The 25,779-nt window shown below is 48.9% G+C and overlaps 1 protein-coding gene across 4 annotated transcripts; it reads left to right on the top strand.

Moving 5' to 3' along the window:
* The first annotated feature begins 11 nt into the window (after positions 1 to 11).
* Positions 12 to 22,940, top strand: Hemk1 (HemK methyltransferase 1, mitochondrial release factors N(5)-glutamine). Of its 4 annotated transcripts, XM_076917735.1 has the most exons (12): positions 12 to 117; positions 1,010 to 1,390; positions 1,739 to 1,830; positions 2,118 to 2,211; positions 6,749 to 6,883; positions 7,164 to 7,228; positions 7,498 to 7,547; positions 8,826 to 8,934; positions 9,739 to 9,834; positions 9,986 to 10,099; positions 10,204 to 10,905; positions 21,812 to 22,940. In XM_076917735.1, exons 2-11 carry the CDS (start codon positions 1,160 to 1,162, stop codon positions 10,253 to 10,255), a joined length of 1,038 nt encoding a protein of 345 aa, XP_076773850.1. In that variant the 5' UTR covers positions 12 to 117; positions 1,010 to 1,159; the 3' UTR covers positions 10,256 to 10,905; positions 21,812 to 22,940. The 4 variants fall into 4 exon arrangements, with proteins under 4 accessions (XP_076773850.1, XP_034339987.1, XP_076773852.1 ...); XM_034484096.2 differs by lacking the exons at positions 9,986 to 10,099; positions 21,812 to 22,940 and having other exon boundaries at positions 10,618 to 13,564; XM_076917737.1 differs by lacking the exons at positions 9,986 to 10,099; positions 21,812 to 22,940 and having other exon boundaries at positions 10,204 to 10,564.
* The last annotated feature ends 2,839 nt before the right edge of the window (positions 22,941 to 25,779 follow it).

The following is a 25,779-nucleotide window of genomic DNA, read 5'->3' as shown; positions in this document are numbered from 1 at the left end:
GGCGGAAGCAAAGTGCTGAGGGAGTGCACTGCAGGTTACGCACATCCGGGGGCCGACCCTGGGGCTGATTTCTGGTACCGGTGTGTGGGCAGCGGAAACGTGCATGCCCTCTAGCAGGTATGCTCCAGAGCTGGAGGTCGGGATGGGAATGCATGGGCTGCAACGTTGATTAGAGTTGTTTGGAGAGAGGGCGCCCTCATTTGAGCTGTTGATAGTGTCCTTGCGGATTTGGGATGGAGACGGTGTCAAGACTTCGAGATTTGATTCCTTCAGGAACTGGGTACAGGTGGACCCAGTTGCGTCAGGAGTCTGGCAGAGCCGGATTTGTGTTCTGCCTGGGGTATTTTCTACCTGAGTTACCATGGGAAAGTTGCTTCCCTCTTCTGGAGCCCTGTCTAAGAGTATGTGGCAGTTAGCAGGTCCTCAGCAAATGTTAGTTTAGTTTGGAAGTAGAAGGGACCACAAATTTTAAGTTTTCAGATCACTTATTTATGCTAACTTAAATGTAACATTGTTAATTTTTCAGCCTTCGATTTATGCCAATGTCCAGGGATCATGGGTTAAAATAGAGGGAAAGTTTCAGCTTCTAAGCCATAATGATACATACAGAATGTCACAAGCAAAGCTTCCAAGCATGGCAGTCTTCTTCCACCTATTAGTGAGTTCCAAGGGACTTCCAGGCCCCTGATATTCGTTGATCAAGAAACCACTCACCAGAAACATGGTGTTATTTCTCCCATATTATGAGCAACCTGGAAGTCAGAAACGACTCAACTGATCTCACTCACACTAGGGTCTGATATAGGTCTAACCTACTCCCAAACCTACATTTGGCTGTTAACAGGGACAGAACTCACCAGTTCAACCTGCTTCTACCAAAAGTAACAAAACATTACTGGCCAAGAGAAGGAATCAGGTGATTGGGGGTATGAATATAGTCCAGGAGGTGACAGATTAAAAAGCACACCCTTTTCTGGCACATTTTGAGTCTTTCCACATCCTTCTTTAGGGTGACAGCAACATCTTAGAAACAAAACAATGGAGAACTGGAACCCATGACCGATTCTTCTTCACCAAGCCCAGCCCAGGGATCACTGCCAGCCCTTATCTCAATGACTGATAGCACAAGAGTCAGGAGCTTGGAAACCTTTCTCCAAGAATGAAGCTCTGGGGACAAATAATTTGGACCCTTCTCTCTGGTCCCCAAGGAAGGAGGAGAGCCCCCCAGGGCTGGGCCTTCAACTTATGGAAGACTTATTCATCTCTGGCTGGGCTGTTGAGCGCCACAGGGATGGTTAATCACTGGACACGGGTCTTTGAGGAAAGAGGTATCCCAGAGGCCCGGGAATCCAGTGAGTACATCGTGGCTCATGTCCTTGGAGCCAAAACAGTTAAGTGTGATGTTAGGATAGGAAGAGGGAAGAGGGGAGGTCTCTAGGGAATGGATAGTGAGGGTTGTTTTTTTTTTGTTTGTTTGTTTGTTTTTAAATTTCACTTTATTTATTTTAATTTTTGCCTCAATCAGGCTGCTTAATTAAGACTGGTTTGATTTCACTGAACAAATGTTTCAGGCAGACATTTATTCATTCATCCAACAAACTATTGCAGTGTATTCCAGGCACTGTGGGTTCTGGGATGATTAAGTAGCTAGCATTGACAGACATTTGTCCACACAAGAAACCCAGGTGTGTGTCTCTAGACCAAGGGAACCAGCCACTCACATTCTTCATGGGAACAGTTTCAGAGCCTGAGACCAGCACTTTGGACCAAGCCACTGACCCTTCAACAACTGGAATGCATCCAGGAACTGTGTAGCCATAGATTACAGAGGTAAGCACCCATGGACAGATGACTCTACAGAGATCCAGCCTTCACCAGTTCCACTAAATTATAGTCAGGGAGGAGTAAAGTGTCTAAGGACTAAGGATCTGTTGGGGTAGGAAGTATCAGGAGAGGGACTGGTGTTGTAAATTGAAAGAAGGGAAGACCTAGACTGTCCTAGGTTATTGCAGGCAGGACCCTGCTAGATAGCCTTAGCTACAGTAGTCTTCAATTCAGCTCTGGCTTTACTAATCCTGGTTCTGGTACTGATGACTCCCTGGATACTCCTCCTGCAGGATGCCGGTGCAGTATATCCTTGGGGAGTGGGACTTTCAGGGGCTCAATCTGAAGATGGTACCCCCAGTGTTCATTCCTCGGCCCGAGACAGAAGTGAGTATCTTACTAGCACAGAATGGAGTTGAGAAAAGGTTTAAGGGACCTGTCTTGCCCCAGACTTCCTCCAGGGGGCGCTGGGGCCCCATGGCTGCCATTCACAGCACCCTTTCACACATAGATTTTTCTGCTGGCTAGGTTGGCAGAGCTATGATTGAGGACCCATCTTGCCCCCTCCCTTTGAATGTCTTTACATTCCAAGCCTCTGTCCCAGCCTCAGTGACCAGAAGTGACATAGAATGCTCCAAGTAGCAGTGTCCTACTGCTGAACTTACTGTGTTCACTAGGAGCTATCCTATAGGCCCGTGGCAGACTCAACCCATGGGAAATAAATGGCCTTCAGTGACTTAGAGGGCATGGGGGAAGTAGGGAGGGCTCTACTAGAGGCCTGGTGTGAGCCATGTGACCTTACAGGTGGCTGCTGCCTACTGTGGGCTCAGGTGATAGACTGTCAGGCCATGCCCTTTGTGACTGGTGGTCTCCTCCAGTCCGTTGTCTGGTGAGGTGATTGCTTGTGTCAGTTCCTTAGATGACCAGAACGAGCAGTTGTGTGGCCAGCCCATGTATGCTACCCCTTGGGGATACACCCTGATCTGGGAGAGATGCTTCTCTGTTTTTCTTGGATTTCCCCTGACTTTGTTGATGGCAGAGCTGGGAGCTAGAGAGTGGACTCATGGGATTGCATTAAGGGGTGCTGAGAAAAATCTGAGGGCACTAGACTCTGAAAAAGATTGATTTCTGAAAGATCCTGTCTCCTTCCACCTTTACTAGCCGAGGCCTTTGAGCTACCAGCATTTCACCCTTTTAATCTCCACCCCTTGGTCATGAACCCTCTGCTCTGTCTGGAGAGATGGCTCAGTGGTTAAGAGCACTGGCTGCCCTTCCAGAGGAGCCAGGTTCAATTCTCAGAACACACAGTGGTTTACGACCATTTCTAACTATAGTCCCATGGGATCTGATGCCCTCTTTTGGCCTTTCTGGGCACTGCATGTACACAGTACATGCACATACATACAGGCAAAATACCATACACGCATTAAAAAACAAAAAAAACCAAATGTGTTGATCACCTGGTTTACCCCTTATCGTGTGGCAGGACTGTGAGAAGTCACAGGGTTGTTAAGGAAGGGGACCCACAAAAGCACCTGAACTTTCTGACTCTATCCTATTTAGAACTGGCATGACCTGGGCCAGGGTACAGATACTCCAAGCATGATGTGGCCTGTCATCTTCAGGCTTCTGGGGGATTGCCCAGTAGCTTTCCCCAAATATGTGACTACTGGCCAGGAGATCACTTGCCATCCTTAGAGACTGTTAAGGCTCAGAACATAGAGGGACAGCTATCACGGTGGCCTTTGCATCCCCTTGGAGCTGACCTGGTATCTGCTGTATGTTTTTGGTTTGAGTGTGGGGCTTTCAGCTCCTGTGTGACCCACCCACGTGAGGTGGGTCTGGGCCAGGAAGGCAGCCTTGCTGCCGGAGGAGGGGGAGTGAGGATGCTGTGGTTGGCTGGGAGGCCAGGTCTGCCTCACTGTACAGACATTTCTGAGAACTTATCAGGTTTGCCCCCATGGGAAGCCACATCAGACGGGGGTGCTTTACTAAGAAATCAAGAGGACGTGGCCTGTGGTGGGGAGTGGAGAGAAGGGGCTCAGGGGAGGGGGGTCATGGAGTCTGTAGTCTCTGTCCATCAAAGGGTGGTTTTTGATGGTGGGTATGAAAGTCTAAAATGCAAAATTGCAAGTGGCTTGCGGCCTGATGAGTTTGGTTTTCCCTAGGGGGTAAAGGGTGGTGAAGCCTCCAGTGTGACAGTATATACAGTGGGAAACCCAAGGTTGGGGTGTGAGCCATTCCATCCCCATCTGATGCTGTATGACTGTGGGTGGGGGGAGGCTCAGTGCTATAACTGTTTTAGGGAGGCAGTACACTAGGGCCAGCCCAGCAGAAATAGGATCGGTCCTAACAGAGGGTGTGCATGGCCCTTGTATCCTGCGGAGACCTCAGGGCCACCTCTGTAGGAGTTGTGGAAAACCACCAGCTGCCCATTCCCTGTCTCTGTCCTATATTTCTCTTCTGTCATACCATGTTTTGAATTCTTGCTGGATTCAGTTGGAACAGATGACCTGGGTCTGTGGCTAGCTTGGCTCAGAGCCAACAGCTTTAGGTAGACGAAAGGTCTTCACTGCATAAGAAAGAACTTTCTAGACTTCCTGGTTGTGGTCTCAACATAGATAGTTCCCACACAGTCACCAGATGGTCCTCCACTTACATGAGCTTTCCACGGTCTGTGGTAAAAGGAAAGAAAGAAGCCACTGTCTGTCAGCCTCACACCCTGCCCCAGATGGCCATTTACATAGATGGTGTGTGTGTCTGAGGTCAGGGACGCCTCTGTGAGGTGGCTAGCCAGTGTGGGCTGGCTGAGGGGTCATCCTCCAGCCAGAGTGGGCCATTTGTGGCCAGGAAACCCATAGAAACTTACACCCCTATCACAGACTGTCGTTTTTCTGGCCTTTCAATCTGCTGCATGTACCGTAGCCCCTCAGTCACAGCCCTTGATTGCAAGCTCTTCAGTGGTCATCAGCCCAGCTTGCTTCACACACCCCAGTGTTCCCCACTTATGCCTGGCACAGGACTGAACCAAGTTTTTTCTCTCCTATGGGCCGTAGCTCTTTAGTACAGAAGGGGCCTGAAACAAGGAGGGCTGGTCCAGCTCTTCAGCTTCTGTCTGCCTGGGACTTGTTTCCTTTGGTGTGAATGAGCATCACCACTGAGACTGGGACCCTAGAAGGACAAATGCTTTTGGGGACTCAGCAGGATTGACTTCAGAGGAAAGTAGGCTTGGGTGATCTGGTGCTGATGGGTCATCATCTTCTCATGATTTAGTATGACAAGAGAGGCAAACCCAGTCCTAGATCTTCAAGTCAGGTTAGAGAGCCTTGGGTTGTAGAGATGCAACTGGTCTGGCAGAAATGATGTTCTGAAGAGACAGTTGTGTCCCTCATTCTATCAGACTGTTGAAACAGGGGACTCCAAAGAAATGGGAATGTCCTGAGGAATCTCATGCACTAGTCAGAGGGAGAGCTTGTCTCCCACCAAGAGAGAGAGAGACACCACAGTTCTAATAATTTGTCAGTCCACCTGACAGGATGAGAAGACTGAAACCCAGATAATGGAGGGTCAGTGTGGGCAGGACCACACCTTGTCCTGACCGATCAGATGTGCACATCCTTGCCTGCCACTTAAATTTTGATCTCACTTCAGGATCTGAAGACAGGCTTGATGGCTTTGTGAACCTCTTTGTCCTTCCTCCCAGGATGGCTATGTTGAATAAATCTCCTTCCTTCCTTCTCCCCACCCCTCCTTCTGCTTTTTACTTTTAATCTGGCTCTTTTTGTTGGCTTATGGAGGACCAGTGTCTAGGTCTGATTTGGGGCACAGTTTGTACCCTTCAGATCTGATAACAGACACCTCACAGAGGCTCACTTCTTCAAAGTGGATTTCACCTGCTGCTTCCCTTCCAGTTTCCTGGGCCCTGAAGGGCCTTCTGCTCATATCCAAGGGGGTTGTCTTTGAGAAGAGACCATGTTGCCTTTCCCTGCTACATGCATGTGTCCCCTACTCTACTGTGGGTAAAAACATTTCAGCTATGGTACAGTGACAGCCTTCAGTCTTCTCTCCTAGCTCACCCTGTGTCAATGACTGTATACAACCCATGTGGACAGCAGACCCTAACTGCTTTTGCATTCATGCTGGTGGCATCTGAAAGTGTCCCCTGCTCCAGTGGTGGGTCCCATCCAGAAAGGCTATTACACACTGTGCCCCTTTACCGGGTTCAGTTTGTGCCACAGCCACCTGCAAGACTTGGGCAGGGATGTATCCCTGTCCTATTAAGAGAATTGTTTGTCCTTTGAGCCTAGGAATCTTCTGGGAAATTCTCATACTCAGCTCTGTGAGAAAGCTGAGGACACACCAGCCACCTCTGGTTTATTTATTTTTCCCCTATGATACTGGGGTAGAACCTAGGGCCTTACACATGCTAGGCAGTGCTCTACACCTGAGCTATATCCTCAACTCCAAGCCTGAACCACAGTTCAGGCTCCAGGTAGGGCCTTGACCCTTGAGTGTTAGTATCTATATGAGCCAGTGGTGATGATCCAGCAGATTAATATAGGCTCTCGAAGCAGGACCAGACACAGGGAGGCTGGGTGTCAAATAGGGTTCTCAGCATTTCTGAGTATAAAGTGGGAAGATGCCTGGAAGGGCACAGCTGGGATTTATTGTGCACGTAGCTGCAGGTGATGGGGCAGGCATGCGATCCTGACTACTCTTTATTATGTTCCTGAGACGAGTACTCAGTTGCACAAATGTGTAAACTGAGGCATGGAGTGACAGAATGACCCACCCAGGGCCCTTGCTGGCGTGAAGATCAGTTTGGCCTTGGCCACCCCCCACCTGTCTTCAGTTAGACTTCCTTGTAAAGGCTTCTTGGGAGCAAAGATGGTACCTAGTCTGATCCAGACCCTCTGCTTTCCAGGAACTGGTTGAATGGGTTTTAGAGGAAGTGGCCCAGAGGCCCTCTGAAGTGAAAGCCCAAGATGGTCCCCTCATTCTAGAGGTGGGCTGTGGATCAGGAGCCATTGCTCTCAGCCTGCTGAGCCAGCTCCCCAAGGTAGGTCATCTCTGCATCCTTCTACCATGCCTTTAGCCACTGAGGTGGTCACTTACTGCTCCCCACATCTCTCTGCAAGAAGCATTGAGGGAAAGTGGCCATATAAGGAAGGTGTGTCCAGCCAAGCATGGTCACAGCCTCTAACTTCCATCCCTGTCTGTCTGGCTAGTCTAACCACAGGAAAACTTTGTTACACATTTCTTTCCTCTTTGAAGCGAGAGGAAGATTCTTAGACGGCATCTCCCAGAACTCCACCTCTCTTCCTTTGTTTTGGGGGCAGAGTCAAGTCATTGCTGTGGATAAGGAAGAAGCTGCTGTTAGTCTGACCCAGGAGAATGCTCAGAGGTACATGGGCTGGGATGTCCAGAAGGCCAGCACTGTTTGGACTCTGGGACCTGAACTTGACCTTTATTCTAGTACAAACCTACTAGTGTCTGACTTCATTCTTGAAGGAGAGATGCAGTGAGGGAAGCCTGGCCAGTGGTCCCGTGGGTTTTTTAGTGGGTGGACTGAGCAGCAGCTATATTGCTGATCCAAGAAGGCTCCCTTTCCCTCCTGGTCCTTGTAGCCAAGGCTTGTACCCTATGCTCACCACCATCTCCTCATCTCTCCAGGCTTCAGCTGCAGGACAGGATTCGGATCATCCGCCTTGATATAACCTCAGGTACATCCCCTGTACATCTTGGTGTGGGGTGCTGCTGGTGTGTGAGATACTGCAGAAATGGGGAAAGGTGAGGGTTTCCTAATAATCAAACCTGTGGACCATCTCAGACCAACCCCTGCTGAGCTTGCCGAGGACTGACAAGGTGCTGTTGTTTCCTTGGCTGACCTGACCCATGAAGGGACTAGCCATGAGGTCTTGTCCTGTCCTGTCCTTTCCTTTCTTGTCTATCTGTCTGTCTGTCTTTGGTTTTGTTTTGTTTTGTTTTGTTTTGTAGCCCTGGCTGTCCTGGAACTCACTCTATAGACCAGGCTGTCCTGGAACTCAGAAATCCGCCTACCTCTACCTCCCAAGTGCTGGGATTAAAGGCGTGCGCCACCACTGCTCTTCCACAAGGTCTTCTAGATTCCTTATGCCTGATAAATTTAACTAGGATTTGTTTCCTGGGAAGAGGTAAACAGATGTCCAAAGTAGAACAGTTTAGAGCCAAGTATGGTAGCTTATACCTGTAATCTTAGCAGTGATGAGACAGGAGGATTCCTGTGAATTCAAGGTCTATCTGGGGAACATGGTGACTTCTAGACCAGCATAGGATATAAAGCCAAACATCTCAAAAAAAAAAAAAAAAAAAAAAAAAAAAAAAAAAAAAAAATCAAACAAAATAAACAATAACAACAAAGAGAAAACTTTAGGACCAAAATGCACCTCCCTGCCCACCTGGCCTGGATGAGGTGATCCAGCAGTGCCTGGTCCTTGCAGGCTTTGCAGTGTCTTCAGGTTTCCAGCTCCGGTTCTGATTCTTTTGTTATCCATGGAAGTACCCAAGGTTTTTGTGAGTGTTAGACACCTGTCTTAGCATCTGGTACAAGTGGGATCCAGAAACAGCCATAAGAGGTTATCTGAGGGCAGCAGGCCTGCCCTCCCTGTGCATTCAGACTATATTGGTTATAAAGCAGAGAATAGCAAGGCCAGGGGGCTGCAGAGCTGAGGAGCCCCGCCTTTGCCTTTGCTATCAGGGAGGGCTTCCTGGAGGTGACACTTGAATGTGGCTTAATGAGGAGGCGTTGACAGGGAAGAGAGAACATGGATATTCTAGGTGAACAGCTACATGTCAGATCGTGTCCATTCCCAGCTAGCCTGCTGACTCTGGCTACTAATCTTGAAGTTTGGCTTATCGGGTCTAAAGAGAGATTTAGGGAGAGGGACTACTTAAGGGACCAGGTAGCAAGTGGAGCTGCCAACTTTCACAGGCTATACATGCATCCTCTTCTTTGCCTACAGACAAGTGCCGCACACACCTTTTGCCCTGGGGCCCCATGGACTTGGTGGTCAGCAACCCTCCCTACGTCTTCCACAAGGACATGGAACAGCTGGCTCCAGAGATCTGCAGGTACATGGTGGGTAGAGCAGCAGAGAAGCTCTAGCAGGACTGGTTGGAGTGCAGGCCCTTCCATCTGGAGAAGACAGTGCAGTATGGGACAGCAGGGTTGAGAGGTACACTTCAGAGCCTGCAGCCTCCCTGGGGAAGGTGTTGCCTTTGCACTCTGACCCCTGGAGGCCCCTAGTCTGTCGGAGCCCCCGTTTTGCACTTTGAAAGAGGAGAGAGTGGTAGTGCTTGTAGGAGTGTGGTGAGGATTTAGTGTTGGGCATAGTGAGGCCTATAGAAGGTGCTCATAGGGCATGTCACTTTACACAAGGCCTAGAGAGGAAAGTTGCCCTGCTAAAGGTCCTACAAAGACTTGGTGGAAAAGCCAGCACTGATGCCTCTTCTGGCTGTGGAAAAGCATGCTGTGTTCACACAGACAGAAAACCCAGTGTAACCATGTCTCTTTATAAGCATGGGTGATCTGGGTTGGGAACTGGCTCCTCTTTCCTGGGCTCAGTCAGGGTCAGCTTTAAATGTCCTCAGATCAAGAGCAGGAGCTGCCTTGTTGTGAGAGAGCCTTATGCCCCAAGGGGCTTTGTCAGTGGGACTTAGCAGGTCCATCCAGCCCTGCTCTGTGGGGTGCTCTCTACGTGAGAGATGAGGGAAGCAAAAGCTTCTGTTCACGTAGCAACCGCTTGCTGATGGATCCTCAGCATACCTCTCAACCCAGAGGTTAAGTCCCAGAGAGCCCTTTGTGAGGGCCTGCATGGCTTCTTAACACACCGCTCCCCTGACACACCACTCACCTTCCACTGTTTTCCCATTCAGTTACGAAGATCTGGTGGCCCTGGATGGTGGTGACGAAGGCATGGACGTCATCACCCACATCTTGACCTTGGCACCCCAGCTCTTGAATGCCTCTGGGTATGGACACCAGCCTCCTCCCACTCCATTGTGTAATTGACAAGCCTTGGCAGTCATTGCGCCCAGGCCTCTTGCAGACCAGACAACCTGGAAGTACAGGTCCTGGTCCTGGCCCTGCCTCCTTGAGCTGACCCATTTCTTCTTCATGTAGAAGCATCTTCTTAGAAGTAGACCCAAGACACCCAGAGCTTGTCAGCAGTTGGCTTCAGAGCCAGCCTGACCTGCACCTTAGTCTGGTGGGTGTCCGTGAAGACTTCTGTGGGAGGTAAGGCTAGGGTTCTCATAGCCGTATCACTTCTGTGTGTTCTCCTAGCCCCCACCACATGTGCATTCCTTGGAGCTTAGATGGTACTCATCCTGTCTCCTCAGGCCCCGGTTCCTGCATATCCAGAAGTCTGTACCAAGTGTGGCTGCTCTGTGAACACCTGGCTAGGATTCTAGCCTGCCGGGTGCCTGGCTCACCCTGTGTGGAGTGCTGCCCAGGGAGAGGTGTACTGAACCCCTGGCATAGCCATGGTTCTGTGATTCTCCATGAGGCATGTTTCTAGGAGACTCGGAAACATGGATGGAGTGTTCTTCCTGTGGCAGCTAAGAACAGAGGTACCCAAGACCTGGGTTTCCAGCCTGGCGCTGTCCCCTCTGTGTAGCAGGCTACTTGGTATTCCTCTTGGTGAAATTGCTGTGAAGATGTTGGGAAGTGTGGCCAGTAAAGTATTGAGAGAGCAGTAAATGGTGAACTAGTATCTTGCTATTAATGTTCATGGGCCCTTGTTCTCCATGCAGGACTAGGCCTGAGAGCCTCCCCCTGCTGCAGCAAGTCAAGCAGACTGTGTGATGTAAGGACACCATGTGATGGGGATGGGGGATGAAGAGGCTCAATCCCGGCCTTGGACACTGTTGGGACTGCACAGAATGGCTCACTCCGGTTAACATCATCTACCTCCAGCCTGAGAATGCCTACATACTCTTCCTTAACTGGGCCTAGGCTGAGCATGGGGGGCTGTATCTGAGCATGAGGATGCGGCTGAGAGCCTTTGACACATGATCTTGGAGTTGCATACCTACATTCATGTAAGTTTAGGTTTGAGACAGTAGGGTAGAAAAAAAAAAAAAAAAACTCACAGGACTTTGTTTTCTTTTATTGACCATCCTTTCCAAATGTGGAAATTCAAATTTGGAGTTCAAATTACCCATGTATGTTTCCCTGGTTGGTGCACCCAACCAAGTCTGGGCACTGAATTGTGACCTTCACTCCAGCTCTGGGAAAATTCCCAGCTTCCAGGAGACACAAAGAACAGGCTGTCATCAGCCGCAACAGGAAGCCTGTCCGGTTGGTGAGTGTGGATACAAGACTTCATCTGGGTGGTTCATAGGTGTGTTGGAGACTAAGCAGGTTTATCCTACCAGGCTCTCCCCCTTCCCCAGCATTTGTAAGGGCCTGACCTAAGGTACAACAGCCAGAGGCAGTGTGCTCTGATGGGTAACAGCTCTGCCAGAGCCAAGACAGCCGAGTTCCAGGGCGGAGTCTTGGCAGTTGGACCTCATGAGTCCAACTTCTACGGGAAGCGGATTCTTCAGCGTCTAGGGCCAGTGCAGGAAGTAGCCTCATTCTATTCTGTTCTAGATGAGCAAAGTAGAACATGCATGAATGCCCACAGGAGGGTCAAGGTGGTAAGACCTGCCTAAAGTCCCATGATACAAAGTAGCTAGGTTGAGAAAGGAAGCTAGGTCTTTACCTTCTGGGAGTCTATTTCTGGATTCATCTGGCATAAGCTATGTCTGCTACTATGGTTGATGAGTATATTTGTGCTGGCAGAGATCACACTGAAGGTCTCAGAGCCCCAGGATATGGCCCTGGTGACCTACCCTATGTCCAGCCCTAGATATGTGGCCTTCAAGCTGCTGCTGGCTTTCTTTGAAAGAAGGAGCCTGGTCTTTTGTAGTCTTTTGCTCATGACTGTTTCAGAAAGAACCTAGGAGGGTAACAGGGCACAACCACAGTAAGGCTCCTCACCTCCTGAGGCTCTGCTGCCATTTGAACTTTGCTTGCCCAAGCCTGTATGAATATTGCTACCTCTCTCTTGCCTTTGCCCTTTGGCTCTGGCTTTATTCAGACGTCTCAGGCAGCTGCCCTGACCTCACAGCTGTCTTCTGTCGCCCTCTTATCTCAGTGTGGGTTATACTCAGTGCTGATTCCCTGACAGTTTTCTCTCCTAGTCTCAGGCCTGTTTTTTGAGGCAAGACCGTGAGGAGTGTGCGGGTCTGACACCCAAGAGAACAATGGTAGGGAGTGACAGTGGAAGAGCAGTTAGGGTCACTGGAACAGGAGCCACCCTTGGGACAACTTCCTTCCCAGAAAAATGTGGGGCTCAACTCCACTGGGATAAAAGTCCAAGCCAAGTAGAGTGGCCAGACAGGCCTCCAAACTGTAGCAACCAGCTTCATTTGGCTAAACATTGCATAGCCACACTGGAGCTTTACCAACAACCCAGGTTTAGGTTCGAGTCTGTCCCTTTCCAAGGTGTGACCTGGGGTAAATGACTTCGTTTTTTTCAGTTTTGGCCTCCAAACCTTCAGAACTGTAGCGGGTGTTAGTAAGATCTTGTTGCAGTGTGGGTATTTCTGTTATCTTGGAGACAGACAGAGAGGGAAGGCCCTGCTGGATCAGCTCAGCACCAACATGAGACAGGCCAAGACACTTCACTCAGCAAGGGAAAGATGGCAGGATTTCAGTCCTGGGCTCTGGTGACTGCCCTCTGGGGATGGAGCTGTCAGGAGCAGCCTCCTCCCCTCACTGAGTCTTACTAGGGCCTGAGTACTTGAGGCCCAAGCCATGGCAGCCACTGGCTTCACTCTGGGAAAGCCAGGCTTCATACCCTCTCTTCCTCTTTGTCCTGGTATTAGCCAGAAGCTTGGCACAAGTCAAGGAATCCTCCTTGGAGGCCAGTACAGGAGGATGTGGTGCACACCGTGTCTTCCAGGCTCTGTCCCCTCCAGCAGGTGGAGAAACTGTGGTCTCACCTCACAGTGGATGCGTTTTGTAGCTCCCCATGAGTTACTCCATTCGAATTATTCAGCTATCTTATTAAAATGGGTCCCCAGCTCCAAATATACCCTTTTCTTCATGCTTATTTTCACGGACCCTGAGCATCTTCCCAATCTCCGTTCTAAACCTTAACTGGACTCCCTAGGACCTAAGTCTGGCCTCTGTGTCCTGGCAGAGTGCTGTCTGAAGAGGCAAGAAGAGCCCTGGGAAAGGCCCCAGGATGCCCCTCCCTGGCCCCATAAGTAGGCTGCTGTCAGGACAGAGGGTTCTGCCGCTGACAAGTCTGTGAACTGCCGTGCTGAAGTGGGAAGCCCTTTAATCCCTGCAGCCTGTCTTGTCCTCTCCCTATCCACCTTCAGAGTCTTTCCTTCCCTGGACCTCTGCTACCCTGCAGTACCCTCTTCTGCACACCGCCCCCCAGCCCCAGCAGGGCGTCCATCCCGAGTAAGGCTCTTGCCTACCAGTGCCAAGCCATGCCATACCTACTAAATTCTAACACATCTGCCATGACTCCTTGTTCTAGCTTTCCCCTACCTATATAGCTGTCCCTGAATTAAGAAACCTTCCAGTCTCAGTCTGGGAACTCCTGTAACACTGGCACCTTCAGGTTCAGTTAATGTCCACCAATAAACTGACAGGATATCCATTTTCTAGACTTGAGGCTAGAACTTCCTGAGTGGCCCCCCCCCCCCCCCCCCCAATCTGACCTGACAGCAGCGGTCACATACTCCAGTCAGCAGAGTGAGGAAACTGTGAGGCCTGGCCTCCTGCCTGAGCCCAACAGCTGTTCAAGCTGAGCCATAATCTCTTTGAGGGCTCCAGTGCACCTGATCCCCTCCCCTCAGTCGTGCCAGGAGAACAGGCTGTACTTGGCGGCGGCAGGAGCAGGCGCCAGATTTCCTGGAGCTCTTGGCCTTAAACAGCCCCCAGTCAAGGTGGTGACTAGGATGGTGACTTGATCTCTCTTTAGAACCCTGTCTTGAGTAAGACCCTGGGTTTGAGACTAACAAAGCAAAGTTATAGGCAATATAACAACCAAAGACCAACGTCATCCCGCAACCCATGACTATTACCTTATATGGCACAAAGGACTTTGCAGATATGAGTAAAGATCGTGTGTGTGTGTGTGTGTGTGTGTGTGTGTGTGTGTGTGTGTACATACATGCACATGGGGACTAGAGGCCTCAACCACCACCTTACGTTTTGAGACAGGGCCTTTCACTGACCTGGACCTCACCAATTACACAAGCCTCAGGGCTCCTGCCTCCATGCAATGCTGGGGTTGCAGGTGCACGAAGCCATGCTTAGCTCCTGCATGGGTTCTGGGGATCCTAGCTCAGGTCCTCATGCCTGTGTAGCAGGCAGTCTACCAACTGATCCTTCTTCCCAGACTTGTAACTAAAGGTCTTGAGAAGGAAAAATTGTCTTGAGTTCACAGAGCAGAGCGTGATCACAGGGATTTATAGGACGGAGACAGACAGTGGGGTGAGGAAGCAGAAGTCAGTATAGCAGGATTGTCCAGGTCAGTGTGTGTGAGTGCAGGAGGAAGGAGCCATGAGCCAAGGAATGCAAACAACTTCTTCCCTAGAGCCTCAGGAAAGAATGTAATCCTGCCCACACCTTCATTTAAGCACCCTGCAATTAATCTGGGATTTCTTTCTTTCTTTCTTTCTTTCTTTCTTTCTTTCTTTCTTTCTTTCTTTCTTTTTTTTTTTTTTTTCAAGACAGGGTTTCTCTGTGTAGCCCTGGCTGTCCTGGAACTCACTCTGTAGATCAGGCCAGCCTTGAACTCAGAAATCCACCTGCCTCTGCCTCCCAAATGCTGGGATTAAAGGTGTGCACCACCACCGCCTGGCTAATCTGGGATTTCTAACCTCTACAGTTGCACAGTGTGGTATTGTGTATTGTTTTTAAACATCTTATGATTTATTAACTTTATGTGCATTGGTGTGAGGGTATCAGATCCCTTGGAACTGGAGCTACAGTTGGTTATGTGCTGCCATGTGAGTGCAGGGAACTGAACTCAGGACCTCTGGAAGAGCAGTCAGTGCTCTTAACCACTGAGGCATTTTTTTCCTGCCCCATATCTGTGAGTCCTGGAGATTAAACTCAGTTCTTCAGTCTTAGCCTTAAGTACATTTACCCAGAGTCATCCTGGCTAGCTTGTCACTACATTCTCGTGGAAAAAAAAAAAAAAAAAAAAAAAAAAAAAAAAAAAAAAAAAGTCTTACAAGGAGGAAAGATTAGTTTGGCTTAGAGTTTCAGCCCAGAGTCGGCTGGCTCTGTTGGGCATGTTCCAAGCAGAAGCATGGAGGAAAGCACTTCACCTCGTGGCAAGCAAGGAAACAGAGAGAGAAAAGGGTCCTCGGACAGTGTATATTGTGATGGCTAATCTAGGTTGTCAGCTTGATACCCTGGGAGGAGGAACCCATAAGGGAAGCACCGTCTTTATCAGATTGGCCTGTATGTATTCATATCTGTGGGATGTTTTCTTAATTGCTAATTCATGTCAGAGAGCTGGTCCACCGTGGGAGGTGCCATTCCCTAGGCAGGCAGACATGGGCTATATTAGAACCGTAGCTGAACATGAGCCTAAGGACCAAGCCAGTAAGTAGTGTTCCACCGCGGTGTGTGCGTCAGTTTCTGTCTCAGGGTTCTTATATGAATCTCTGCCCTGGCTTTCCTCAGGGATGGACTGTAGCCTGTAAGCTGAAACAAACCCTTCCTTCACAGTTGGAATTTTGATCAGTGTTTTATGTGAGGTCTACCTGGGTCCTGGAGTCATGTGGTTGGCCTAGCAGCCCTGGCATGTGAGGAAGGCACACTCTCTATATGCATGTCATTACTGTGAGCCGAGCACAACAGCCTGTGATGAAGCAGGAAGCCTGACCATTCTTCCATGTCAGTGGATAGTTGGGCTCTTTCCAATCACCCAGGCAGTCTTCAGCTTGGGTAGGACCGAATCACCACTCTATCCTAGGATTGATAGACAGCATCCTGTTCCTGTCACTTTCTCCTGTGTCGTCCTGTCCCTGAGGATCTTAGCAGGCTCTCAAAGCTGGAGTAGCCAACTGGTACCTTTGGATCCTGTCCTTGGCCAGTCTGAGGTGGAGACTACACTCAGGATGAGGATAAAGGACTGTGTGGAAGTTATCCCTCCTGGACAAGGTGTGGCTGTCCTGAAGCCACAGTCTAAACCAGGTGTCATGTGAAGAGCTTCTGGAATTCCAGTGGCCATTCTCGGTTTAAGAGAAGCTGAGGACAGATAGTTCAGATTCCTGGGATTAAGGGGGACAGGTTGGACACAAATCCCCTTGATATATGTTGGATGAAGCCTCGAGAACTTGTTGGTACTAAGAAGAGTGAACTATAACAAGACTTGTATCTAATTCCAGATTTTCCCTCTTCACAAGCAGAAGTCTACACAGCAGACTGGAAGAGGATGAGGCTCCCACTGAAGCCCATCTGACTGTCAGGGACACAGGGATTGGCATAGCTAGGTCCTGAGCCATCTCTTGCAGAACTCAGTGCTCAGAGCCACCTGTCAGAACAGGAGCAGAAGTTGCCAGCACTGTCCCACAGTGCTTCCCACAAGCCTTCCCACAGCAGCTGCCTTAATCCTGGATATGCAGTGCAGAGTCAGGATCTCAGTCTCTCAAGCCAGAGGGATGAGGGATCCAGAGGGATAGCCAGACTCAAGGGTCTCAGTTGAGTTCTGTAGCACTTGACTCCTGGCTCAGTGCTTTCTGCCTCTGTTGTTTCCAAAGTCCTGTAGTTAATAGGAGGTGATTCTATGATTATACCCCTTTGGGGGGGTCAAAAGACCCTTCCACAGACGTCACCTAAGTCCATGGGAAGACATAGATATTTACATCATGGTTCATAACAGTAGCAAAATTACAGTTATGAAGTAGCAATAAAAATAATCTTATGGTTGGGGGTCACTACAGCATGAGGAACTGTATTAGAGGGTCACAGCATTAGAAAAATCGAGAACCCCTGATATAGCTCTTCTCTAGGGATTTTGATGCATAAACCCCTCTGGGCTAGGTTCATGAATCAACACAGGAGCTCAACTGTAGCACCACCAGGTATATGGATGCCCACATCGTGGTCCTATCTGAAGCCCTGACAGTGGTGAGGAGAGCAGAGCTCCTTCACTAGTCTGAGTGAGCACTCCCACTCCTGGAGGGACTAGCTGTGTACCCCCATCCTGGTTCTCTGGGTCTCCTGAGGTACTTAGTTAAGGTTTCGATTGCTGTGATAAAACACCATAATCAAACACAACTTGGGAGGAAAGGATTTATTTCAGCTTACAGATTCACATCCTAGTACATCATTGAGGAAAGGTTGTTACAGGACATTTGAATAACTCTTTCTAGTCAGGGTGTGGCTCAGTCCTTAGAACTCACCTTTAATCCCTCTGGCTGGGATACAGACATGCCCTTAGCATTCATCTTTAATCCCAAACAATGAAGGTAAAGTTAGTTTGTAGAAAGAAACATCCATGTTTGAACGTGACTTCTAATTGAGTGGCAGACAAAGTGACAGATCAGAGAACGATTTGACAGAATAGGATATGCCCAACTCTTATGAGAAGAGAGAGGAAAGGGAAGCTACTTAAGGGAGAGACAGACAGTACAGGAAGAGAGAACAGTACAGGAATACAGTAGAGTTCATGGAGACAGTAGAGTTGAAAGGGGGAATTGAGCAGCACAGAGGGAGAGTTCTACAAAGACAGGTTAAAGGAAGAACAAGCTAGACACAGGTGGAGATAGAACGAGCCAGAGAATGAGAAGGGGACAGAAGATTATAACAGATTGCTAGAGTTAGTTGGAGGCCAAGAAGAACAGTTCAAGAGAAAGCAGAGAGAATTTAGATTGAATCAGTTTGTTTGGAGAGGAATTTTGAGCCAGAGGAGGTGAATAAGCCAGCCAGAGTTCAGAAAAAGCTAGAAAGGGTGAGCTTATTCAGCAGTAAGTCTCAAAGGCTGAAAACATTCTAGGCCTAGATAAGATAGTATGGACGCTAGAAGCTTCCCGAACTAGGCTGAGGTTAGCAGATGGAGACAGAAAGCCTCAGAGGCGACAATTACAAGTTACTTTTACAGAAGGTCAGGTCAGGAATTCAAATAGGACAGGCACCTCGAGGCAGGAGCTGATGCAGAGTCATAGAGGGGTGCTGCTTACTGGCTTGCTCCTTATGGCTTGCTCAGCCTGACTTCTTATAGCATCTAAGACCACCAGCCCTGGGGAGGCCACTCCCACAGAGAGCTGGATCCTCTCACATTATCAATCAAGAAAATATATCACAGGCCAGTCTCATGGGAATATTTTCTCAAGTGAGGTTGTTTCTTCCCAAATGACTCAAGTTGACATGAAACTACCCAGCCCAGGTACCTAAAATGACTGCTGGGCCTTATAGCCAGGAATTTGAAGTGGAACAGTTTTCAATCCTTTGGGCCTCGTTTCTTCAGATAGCTGCCTACCAGTCCTATAGGTGGTCAGTAAAGGCTAATTTAGTTCAGAGAGCAAGACAAAAGGAGGTTACTTTGGTCTTGCTAGGAGCTTGAACTGAGCTAACTTTCTCTAGGGCTCAGCTGAGATGGTTTAAAGCAGCCCTGGTCTTTGGAAGGCAGGCCTGGCCAGGTGCCATTTTCCTAGGGCCTGGGTCTCCCTAGGGATTCTGCTTCTTAGAGCAGAGGCAGCCACTAAAGTTGTCCTGGTTCTGACAGTTCTGCAGCCTTCTCCAGGGGCAGCATCTGGAATAGCAGACAGGCTAGATGTCCCCACTCTTGGTCCAGGTAACAGGTGTCATTGTTGGGGCTTAGTGTGCCTACAGAGGTCCCTGTGCAGGGGAAGTTAAGGCCCAGCAGGACAGGAGACAGGACAGTTCTATATATCCCAAATATATTTCCTCCACCCACTAAAAGTTCTTACCCTATGCCTTGCTTCCAGAAATAGTCTCATCTGTTAAAGAGGCAATTAAGTCCCTCTGTCTTTCCTGTAAGTCAGTGAGAAGCTGAGTTCTGTGAGTATGCAGAGCAGATTCAGGCTAGTGCTGCCTGAGCCTTTTGCCTGTCCTTAGACCTTAGACTTCCTTAGTGTTTAGCTAAGTGTCTAGCTTAGTGTTCAGTGTCCAGCTGGGCACTGGACCCCAGACAGCTGATGTGTCTTATTAGTTATAAATATCAGGGAACCCTACATGCATTGTAACTGGGAACACCCCAGGCTAGGTTTCACAACAAACTGGGAGGGAGGATGAGGCTGCCCTGGCGGCTATCTAACTACCAGAAACCCTGAGATGGGCATAATTGGACCTTGGGATGCACCCTACAGAGCTCAGTGCTAAGGTCCACCTGTCAGAGCAGCCGTTGCTGGGGCGGTATCCAGTCTCCCAAGTCCTGCTAGGTGTTAGGCTCCAGAAAGATAGTTTACACCCAAGCAGAAGGGCCATAAAACTCAGAACTTGAATGGGGTACACTGGGGCAACAACATTGGATTATCTTTGTTTGTTTGTTTGTTTTGGATGTACATTAGTGTCTTACCTGCATGCATGCTGGTGTGAGGGCACTCACTGGATCCCACAGGACTGGAATTGAAGACAGTTGTGAACTGCCACGTGGGGGCTGGAAATTAAACCAGGGTCCTCTGGAAGAGCAGCCAGTGCTCTCTCTTAACCACTGAGCCATCTCTCTAGTCCCATGTCGGATTATCTTAATCAGACTTTATGCTGTCCTGTAAAGTGAGAGCTGTGAAGCCCTCATTTTACAAATGAGAAACCAGAACACAGTCTGAAGATATGGTGGGCAGCAGAGAGAGCCTGGGAAAATGCTTGGGGTCCGGAAGGCACATGAGCGGGCATGCGCGATGCCAAATGAGTAGGAATGGGACAGGCTGGCTGGGCTGTAGGTGCATGTGTGACTGGGGGGCCAGCGGCTAATACATTTATTACATATTTTTGTATATTAGGGGTGTTTTTATATGTCTATGCATCCAGTGCATGCTTGGTACACACAGAGGCCAGATCCCCTAGGACTGGAGTTACAGATGGTTGTTAGCTGCCATGTGGGTGGTGGGAATTGAACCTGGATCCCCTGGAAGAGCAACTAGTATGCTTAACCACTGAACCACGTCTCCAGCCCTGGACGAGGGGGGCGGTGCTAAAAGCAAGGTTTTTGAGCTGAGTTAACAGGGTCACATAGGCATTGAAGTTGCTCCTTCGTGGTCACAGAAAAGGGGGCTCAGGTAAGTGGCTGCAACTGGCCAATCTCTGGCTTGGCTAGGGCTACAGTAGAGGAAAAGGCATTCTGATCAGCTGACTCACAAATATTACTAAAGAGCTGAGTAGGGCTGGGGTGGGATGGTCAGGACCATGATATATGGCCTAAGGCTCTGATTGGGAACCTGGAGACAGTGAGTCTAAGAGTAGAGGATGTTCTCAGAACACCCCAGAGGCAGTATTGGGTATCCAAAGATGTAGATGTGACCATATGGGAGCACTGCATCCAATTGGGAAGATGCTCCCAGGCCTTGGGACTGGCAACAAGAGTATGACAAGGCATCTGCCATGTATGAGCAGTGAGGAGCACCATGTATGAGCAGTGAGGAACACCATGTATGAGCAGTGAGGGGCACCATGTATGAGCAGTGAGGAGCACCATGTATGAGCAGTGAGGAGCACCATGTATGAGCAGTGAGGAGCACCATGTATGAGCAGTGAGGAGCACCATGTATGAGCAGTGAGGAGCACCATGTATGAGCAGTGAGGGACACCACAAACCTTTGGCCATAAGTCAGACATCAGCATATCAGGGATGCCTGCCTGGCCCACTGTCAGGATAGAGTGCGGCCTTTCCTGTCCAAGGTCACACAGTAGGTGTCCATACTGGGGTTTGTACCTACCCCCCTAATATCTGGACAGGAAATAAGATGAACAGGCCACAGAAGCCACCTGCATCCCAGGCCTTACCTCACAGAGGGTTTGGCAGCTGGTTAGAGGCCCAGAGCCAACACAGGCCTAGGCAAAGGAGAAAATGGCCAAACCAAACAGCACCAGACTCTAGTGAGCTTCCTCTTGGCTGCCCTTGGGTGCCCAGCTTTCATACCCCACTGCAGAGGAACTAGACAAGGAGCCCTGGGTGTGGGGGAGGAGGCAGGGCAAGACATTAGTAATGAAACAGGACTCCTGTACTCTGGGTGTGAGATGGAGTTGGCAGACATCATGCTCTACTACTTCTTGACTGGCAGGTGAGTTAAGGAGGTAAGTGGTTAAGTCCCCATCTCACTGTGAGGAAGAAGCATTTCAGGTCCCCAGGCCTGGAAGGTTCTAGGAAGAGGCACTGGATGGATGTGCCTAAAATTCTCTTTGCAGGCACTTCATGGAGGAAGACTTTTCTTTTCTTGTCTCTTTTTCTTTTCTTTCTTTCTCTCTCTTTCTCTCTCTCTCTCTTTCTCTTTCTTTCTTTCTTTCTTTCTTTCTTTCTTTCTTTCTTTCTTTCTCTTTTTTTAAAGACATAGTCTCACTATGTAGCCCTGGCTGGCCTGGAACTTGGTATGTAGACCAGACTGGCTTCAAATTCAGCAAAGATCCACCTTCCTCTGATTCCTGTTTGCTGGGACTGAAGGCGTGTACCACCATGCCTGGTAAAACTCTTGTCCTTTCACTCTAGCCCCTTATAGCTCAAGAGCTTGTCCCTTCAAACTGAGTTTCACATGGCATTAAATACGTATTTTGAAAAGGTAAAAGCAGCATTTTAATAACATAATGTTTAAAAGTTGAAATTTTTTCTTTACATAACACCTAGCAAAGAACACCAGTGTCTACACCAGGGCCTAGCATGGGGTGGCTTTTTTTAAATTTAAAGATGTATTTCTTTTTATTTTATATGTACAAGTGTTTCACCTGTGTGTGTGTGTCTGTGCACCACAGGTATGCAGGACCGTGGAGTCCAGCAGAGAGACTTCAGATCCCCTGGAAGTGGAGTTATAGGCAGCTGGACATGGGTACTAGTCCTCTGCAAAAAGTGGAGTTAGACTGTCTGAGATCAGTGCTGGGAATCGAACCTGGGACCCCTAGAAGAGCAGAAATGCTCTCAACTGGTAAGCCTTCTCGCTATGTCTCCAGCCCCAGGGATTAGAATCTTACACTGATCTAAGCGTCCACGTTCTTTCAATGTTTGCTTTTCTTAACACAGGACCAAGGGAAGCTCACAGATCAGTGGTTGGGAACAGTGGCAGTGCCTCTGTAGCCCACCTGACAATCTCCTGCGGTGGTGACAGGAGGAGGCTCACTTCAAGCTCAGGTCATGGGGAGGACTCTGATGTGTTATAATGGTGGGCTGCACTTGTCTGTGGCGTTTAGACACTATTATTATTGGTTATTTGTGTGTGTGGGGGGGTGGGTCTACATGCTCTAGTAGACATGTAGTGGTCAGCACAGTTTTGTGGAGCTCGTTCTCTCCTTCCACACTGACATGGATTCCAGGCGTTGAACCTAGGTCACTTGGCTTGCACAGTAAGTAAGTGCCTTACACGCTGAGCCATATCATTCATCCTAAAATCCTAAAATTATTTATTTTATTAATTCTTTTAGTTAGTGTACAAAGTAATGAGTTTTCATTGTTAGATTTTCATATATGCATATATATTGTATCTTTTTTTTCTCTCTCTCTCTCTCTGTAGCCGTGCCTATTTTGGAACTCACTGTAGACCAGGCTGGCCTCGAACTCAGATATCTGCCTGCTTCTGCCCCCTGAGGGCTGGGACTAAAGACATGGGCTAGCACACTTGACTACATAGTTTCTTGTTTTTATCCACGCCCCACTGCTCTCCCCGCACCCTCTTGTTTGTTCTTCCTCCCAAATGGGCCCCTCTGCTTTCCTGTCATATACAAACGAGTATGTGGACACAGACTCTGCATATGAGGGGAAACACTTGATATTTTCTCTTGCCCCTCATTACTCCTTCCTCCCCTCACACAGTCCTTCTTCTGTTTACTTCTGTGACCTATGTGTGTCTGTATTTGTATTCTGCTTATGAGAAGAAACTCTGGATTTTCATCTTTCTGAGCCTGGCTTATTTCACTTAGTGTGATAACCTCCAGCCCACCCATTCCCTACAATGTTTATTTTTCAAAATGATTCATTTTTATTATTTTTATGTGAATTGGTGTTTTACTTGCAGGTATGTCTGTGTGAGGGTGTTAGATCCCCCAGAACTGGAGTTACAGACAGTTGAGAACTGCCATGTGGGTGCTGGGAATTGAACTCGGGTTCAGCAGCCCGTGCTCTTAATCACGGAGCCATCTCTCCAGTCCCTATAATGTTTATTTTTAAATATGAAAACAGAAAAGAAGAGGTGAGGGGAGAAAATGAGAAGGGAAGAAGAAGAAAAAGAGAGACAGGAAAGAAAGAAGAGACAAGATGGGGGTAAATGTGCTCACTGCTAAGTCCGTTGATCTGTTACTGCGGAAGGAGAAAGATGCAAATTGTCTTACGACCTTCACACGCACACCACGGCATTCACTTGCCATGCATGCACACACTCACATGTAAATGTTAATTTTATGTTAGAAGGGAGGGAGAGAGGAAGGAGGATGGAACTTGTGGGCAGGGTATAGGGACATTTTCTGTGTTGGCTGTTCTGTTCCTGAAGCCTCCAGCCTCCCCAACTCTCCTGTCCTGGGGGGCACCTCCACCCAGTCCCTGTCACAGCAACTGAAACTGGGCCACTTATTACTGAAAGGTCCCTGGAGTCCTCATCCCAGACCTGGCTGCACAATGTGCCAGGTACATGATCCCTGGTTTGAGGCAGTAAAAAGAAGGTCTAAGCAGTAGGCGTGGCCTAGGGGCTTCCCCAGGCTTTATGGTGCCTTTAAGGTGGGCAGGCTGGGGAACCCAGGGCCCCATAAAGCCTCAAGTCTCTCTGGTTCTGGGTACCTTCACTTCTGGGAACTGACTGTGCTTTGGAAAGAGAAATGAGAAGCAAAACCCTTTTGGGCCCCAACATTACCCCCCCTTTCTGTCTTCTTCCGCTGAGTCACAGTTAAGAGCCAAGCACCTCAGCCTCCCTAGCCACTGGGGTGGGGCAGGATTCAGGGTTAGGTGAGGACACAGCATCTGAGACAAGTTTTCTTCCCTGCCAGCATCCTCTGTGAGTGGTAGAGGGCAGCTACCTTGTAAGGCAGCTAAGGGCTAGACCACCTCCCCGAGCTTAGGTGATACTTTATGTCCTTCCTGTCCCTCCCGTTTCCTTCTCACTTTGCTCATCCCACGGGCTTGTATTAAGTGCCACTGCATGCTGGAGCTAGAAAGGTAGGATGGTTCAGGTGGTCCTTAGGTTCTGCGTCTTTAGGGAGCTCATGGATGTAGTAGCTGACGAGGACTCCTCCTAATTGGCCCCCAGTGAGGAACTCTGGGCCTTTAGGATTTTTCTTGTCATCAACAGGGATCCATACAGGTTTTGTCCTCCAGAGAGAGATGGCCATACTATATACATGCCTATACAGAGAACTGTATCATGCCTCTTCACAGGAATGCACACGTACATGCATATGCATGGGTGTGGGACTTGAGCCCTGGCTGGTGTTTATGACCATAGGTATCTATACAGACCCTCCCTTGGGTGGAGGAGCTCTAGGCTCTGGAAACTGGGTCAGGGCTGTGTGTGTGTGTGCTTGTATACTGTATGTGTGTGCACGTGTATGAGTGTGAGTATATGTACATGTGTGTGCATATGCATGTGTGAGCATGACTATGTGAGTGTGAGTGTGTGTGTGTGTGTTATTATCCTGTCTCAGAGGCCCAACCACTGCTTCTGAGTCATGGCCGCCTGTGGAAACTCCAACACATCAATCCCGTTTCATAGGAAAAAGGGCAGAAACTCTGAGGGTCTTCCTGACGTGACTTGCTTAGTGTTACCCAGTGTTTTTGGAGGAGGTCTGAAAGAGGGACTACTGAACTTTTGGCCTGGTAGTTGGACCCTGACACAATACCTTTGCTAAGACTGTCCTGGCCTCCCAGCATCCATATTCTCTATCCTGAATGAACCAGCCTTCCACTTCTGCTGAAATGGTCCCCCATTCTTCCCTCATTGCCTAGAACTTTCCCATGACTCTAGCCCTCTTCCTCCTAGCCTTTGTCCCCTTCATGTCCACCCACTAAGACTAAAATTGGCTCCTGTAAAATTTCCTGTCCTTTATATTAAGAGTTGTAAGTCAGGCAGTGGTGGCGCACGCCTTTAATCCCAGCACTTGGGTGGCAGAGGCAGGTGAATTTCTGAGTTCAAGGCCAGCCTGGTCTACAGAGTGAGTTCCAGGATAGCCAGGGCTATACAAAGAAACCCTGTCTCGAAAAAACAAAACAAAACAAAACAAACAAACAAACAAAAAGAGTTGTGTTGGCCTGGGTTACGTATCTCAGTGAGTGAAATGCTTGCTGTGCAAGTATGAGGACTAGACCCACACAAAAGCCAAGTTTGCCTGTGTCCCTTTATCATCCCAGTGGCTGTGGAGGTGGAAACAGGAGGATCTCTGGGACACTGGTCAGCCAGTCTAGCCTACATCGGGAGTTCCAGTCCAGTGAGAGACAATGGTTTCAAAAGAGAAGAGTGCCTAAGGGATGACCCCCAAGGTTGACTTCGGGTTTCTACATGCACACACACACATGAACATGTATATACACAAGCACACATACACACACATACACTCATATACACGCACGTGTGTGTGCACACACATGACCATGTATACACAAGCATACACACACTCATACATACATGCACATGTGTACACAATACACTCACACACATACACACTCACACATGCTTGTTCACATGTGCACACATGTACATACACACATACTCACATACACATGCACACATGCAAGCACTGTGAAAGCT

Source organism: Arvicanthis niloticus, chromosome 21 (assembly GCF_011762505.2).
Source record: "Arvicanthis niloticus isolate mArvNil1 chromosome 21, mArvNil1.pat.X, whole genome shotgun sequence".
NCBI classification, from domain to species: Eukaryota; Metazoa; Chordata; class Mammalia; order Rodentia; family Muridae; genus Arvicanthis; species Arvicanthis niloticus.
This window is presented reverse-complemented; position numbering and strand designations above follow the sequence as displayed.

Excerpts from the sequence above, each read along its gene's own strand:
- Hemk1 (XM_076917735.1), top strand. The coding sequence starts at position 1,160 with ATGAAGCTCTGGGGACAAATAATTTGGACCCTTCTCTCTGGTCCCCAA. Across the intron at positions 8,935-9,738 it reads CTGGCTCCAGAGATCTGCAG|TTACGAAGATCTGGTGGCCC; the intron begins GTACATGGTGGG and ends TTTCCCATTCAG. Across the intron at positions 10,100-10,203 it reads CGTGAAGACTTCTGTGGGAG|GCCCCGGTTCCTGCATATCC; the intron begins GTAAGGCTAGGG and ends CTGTCTCCTCAG.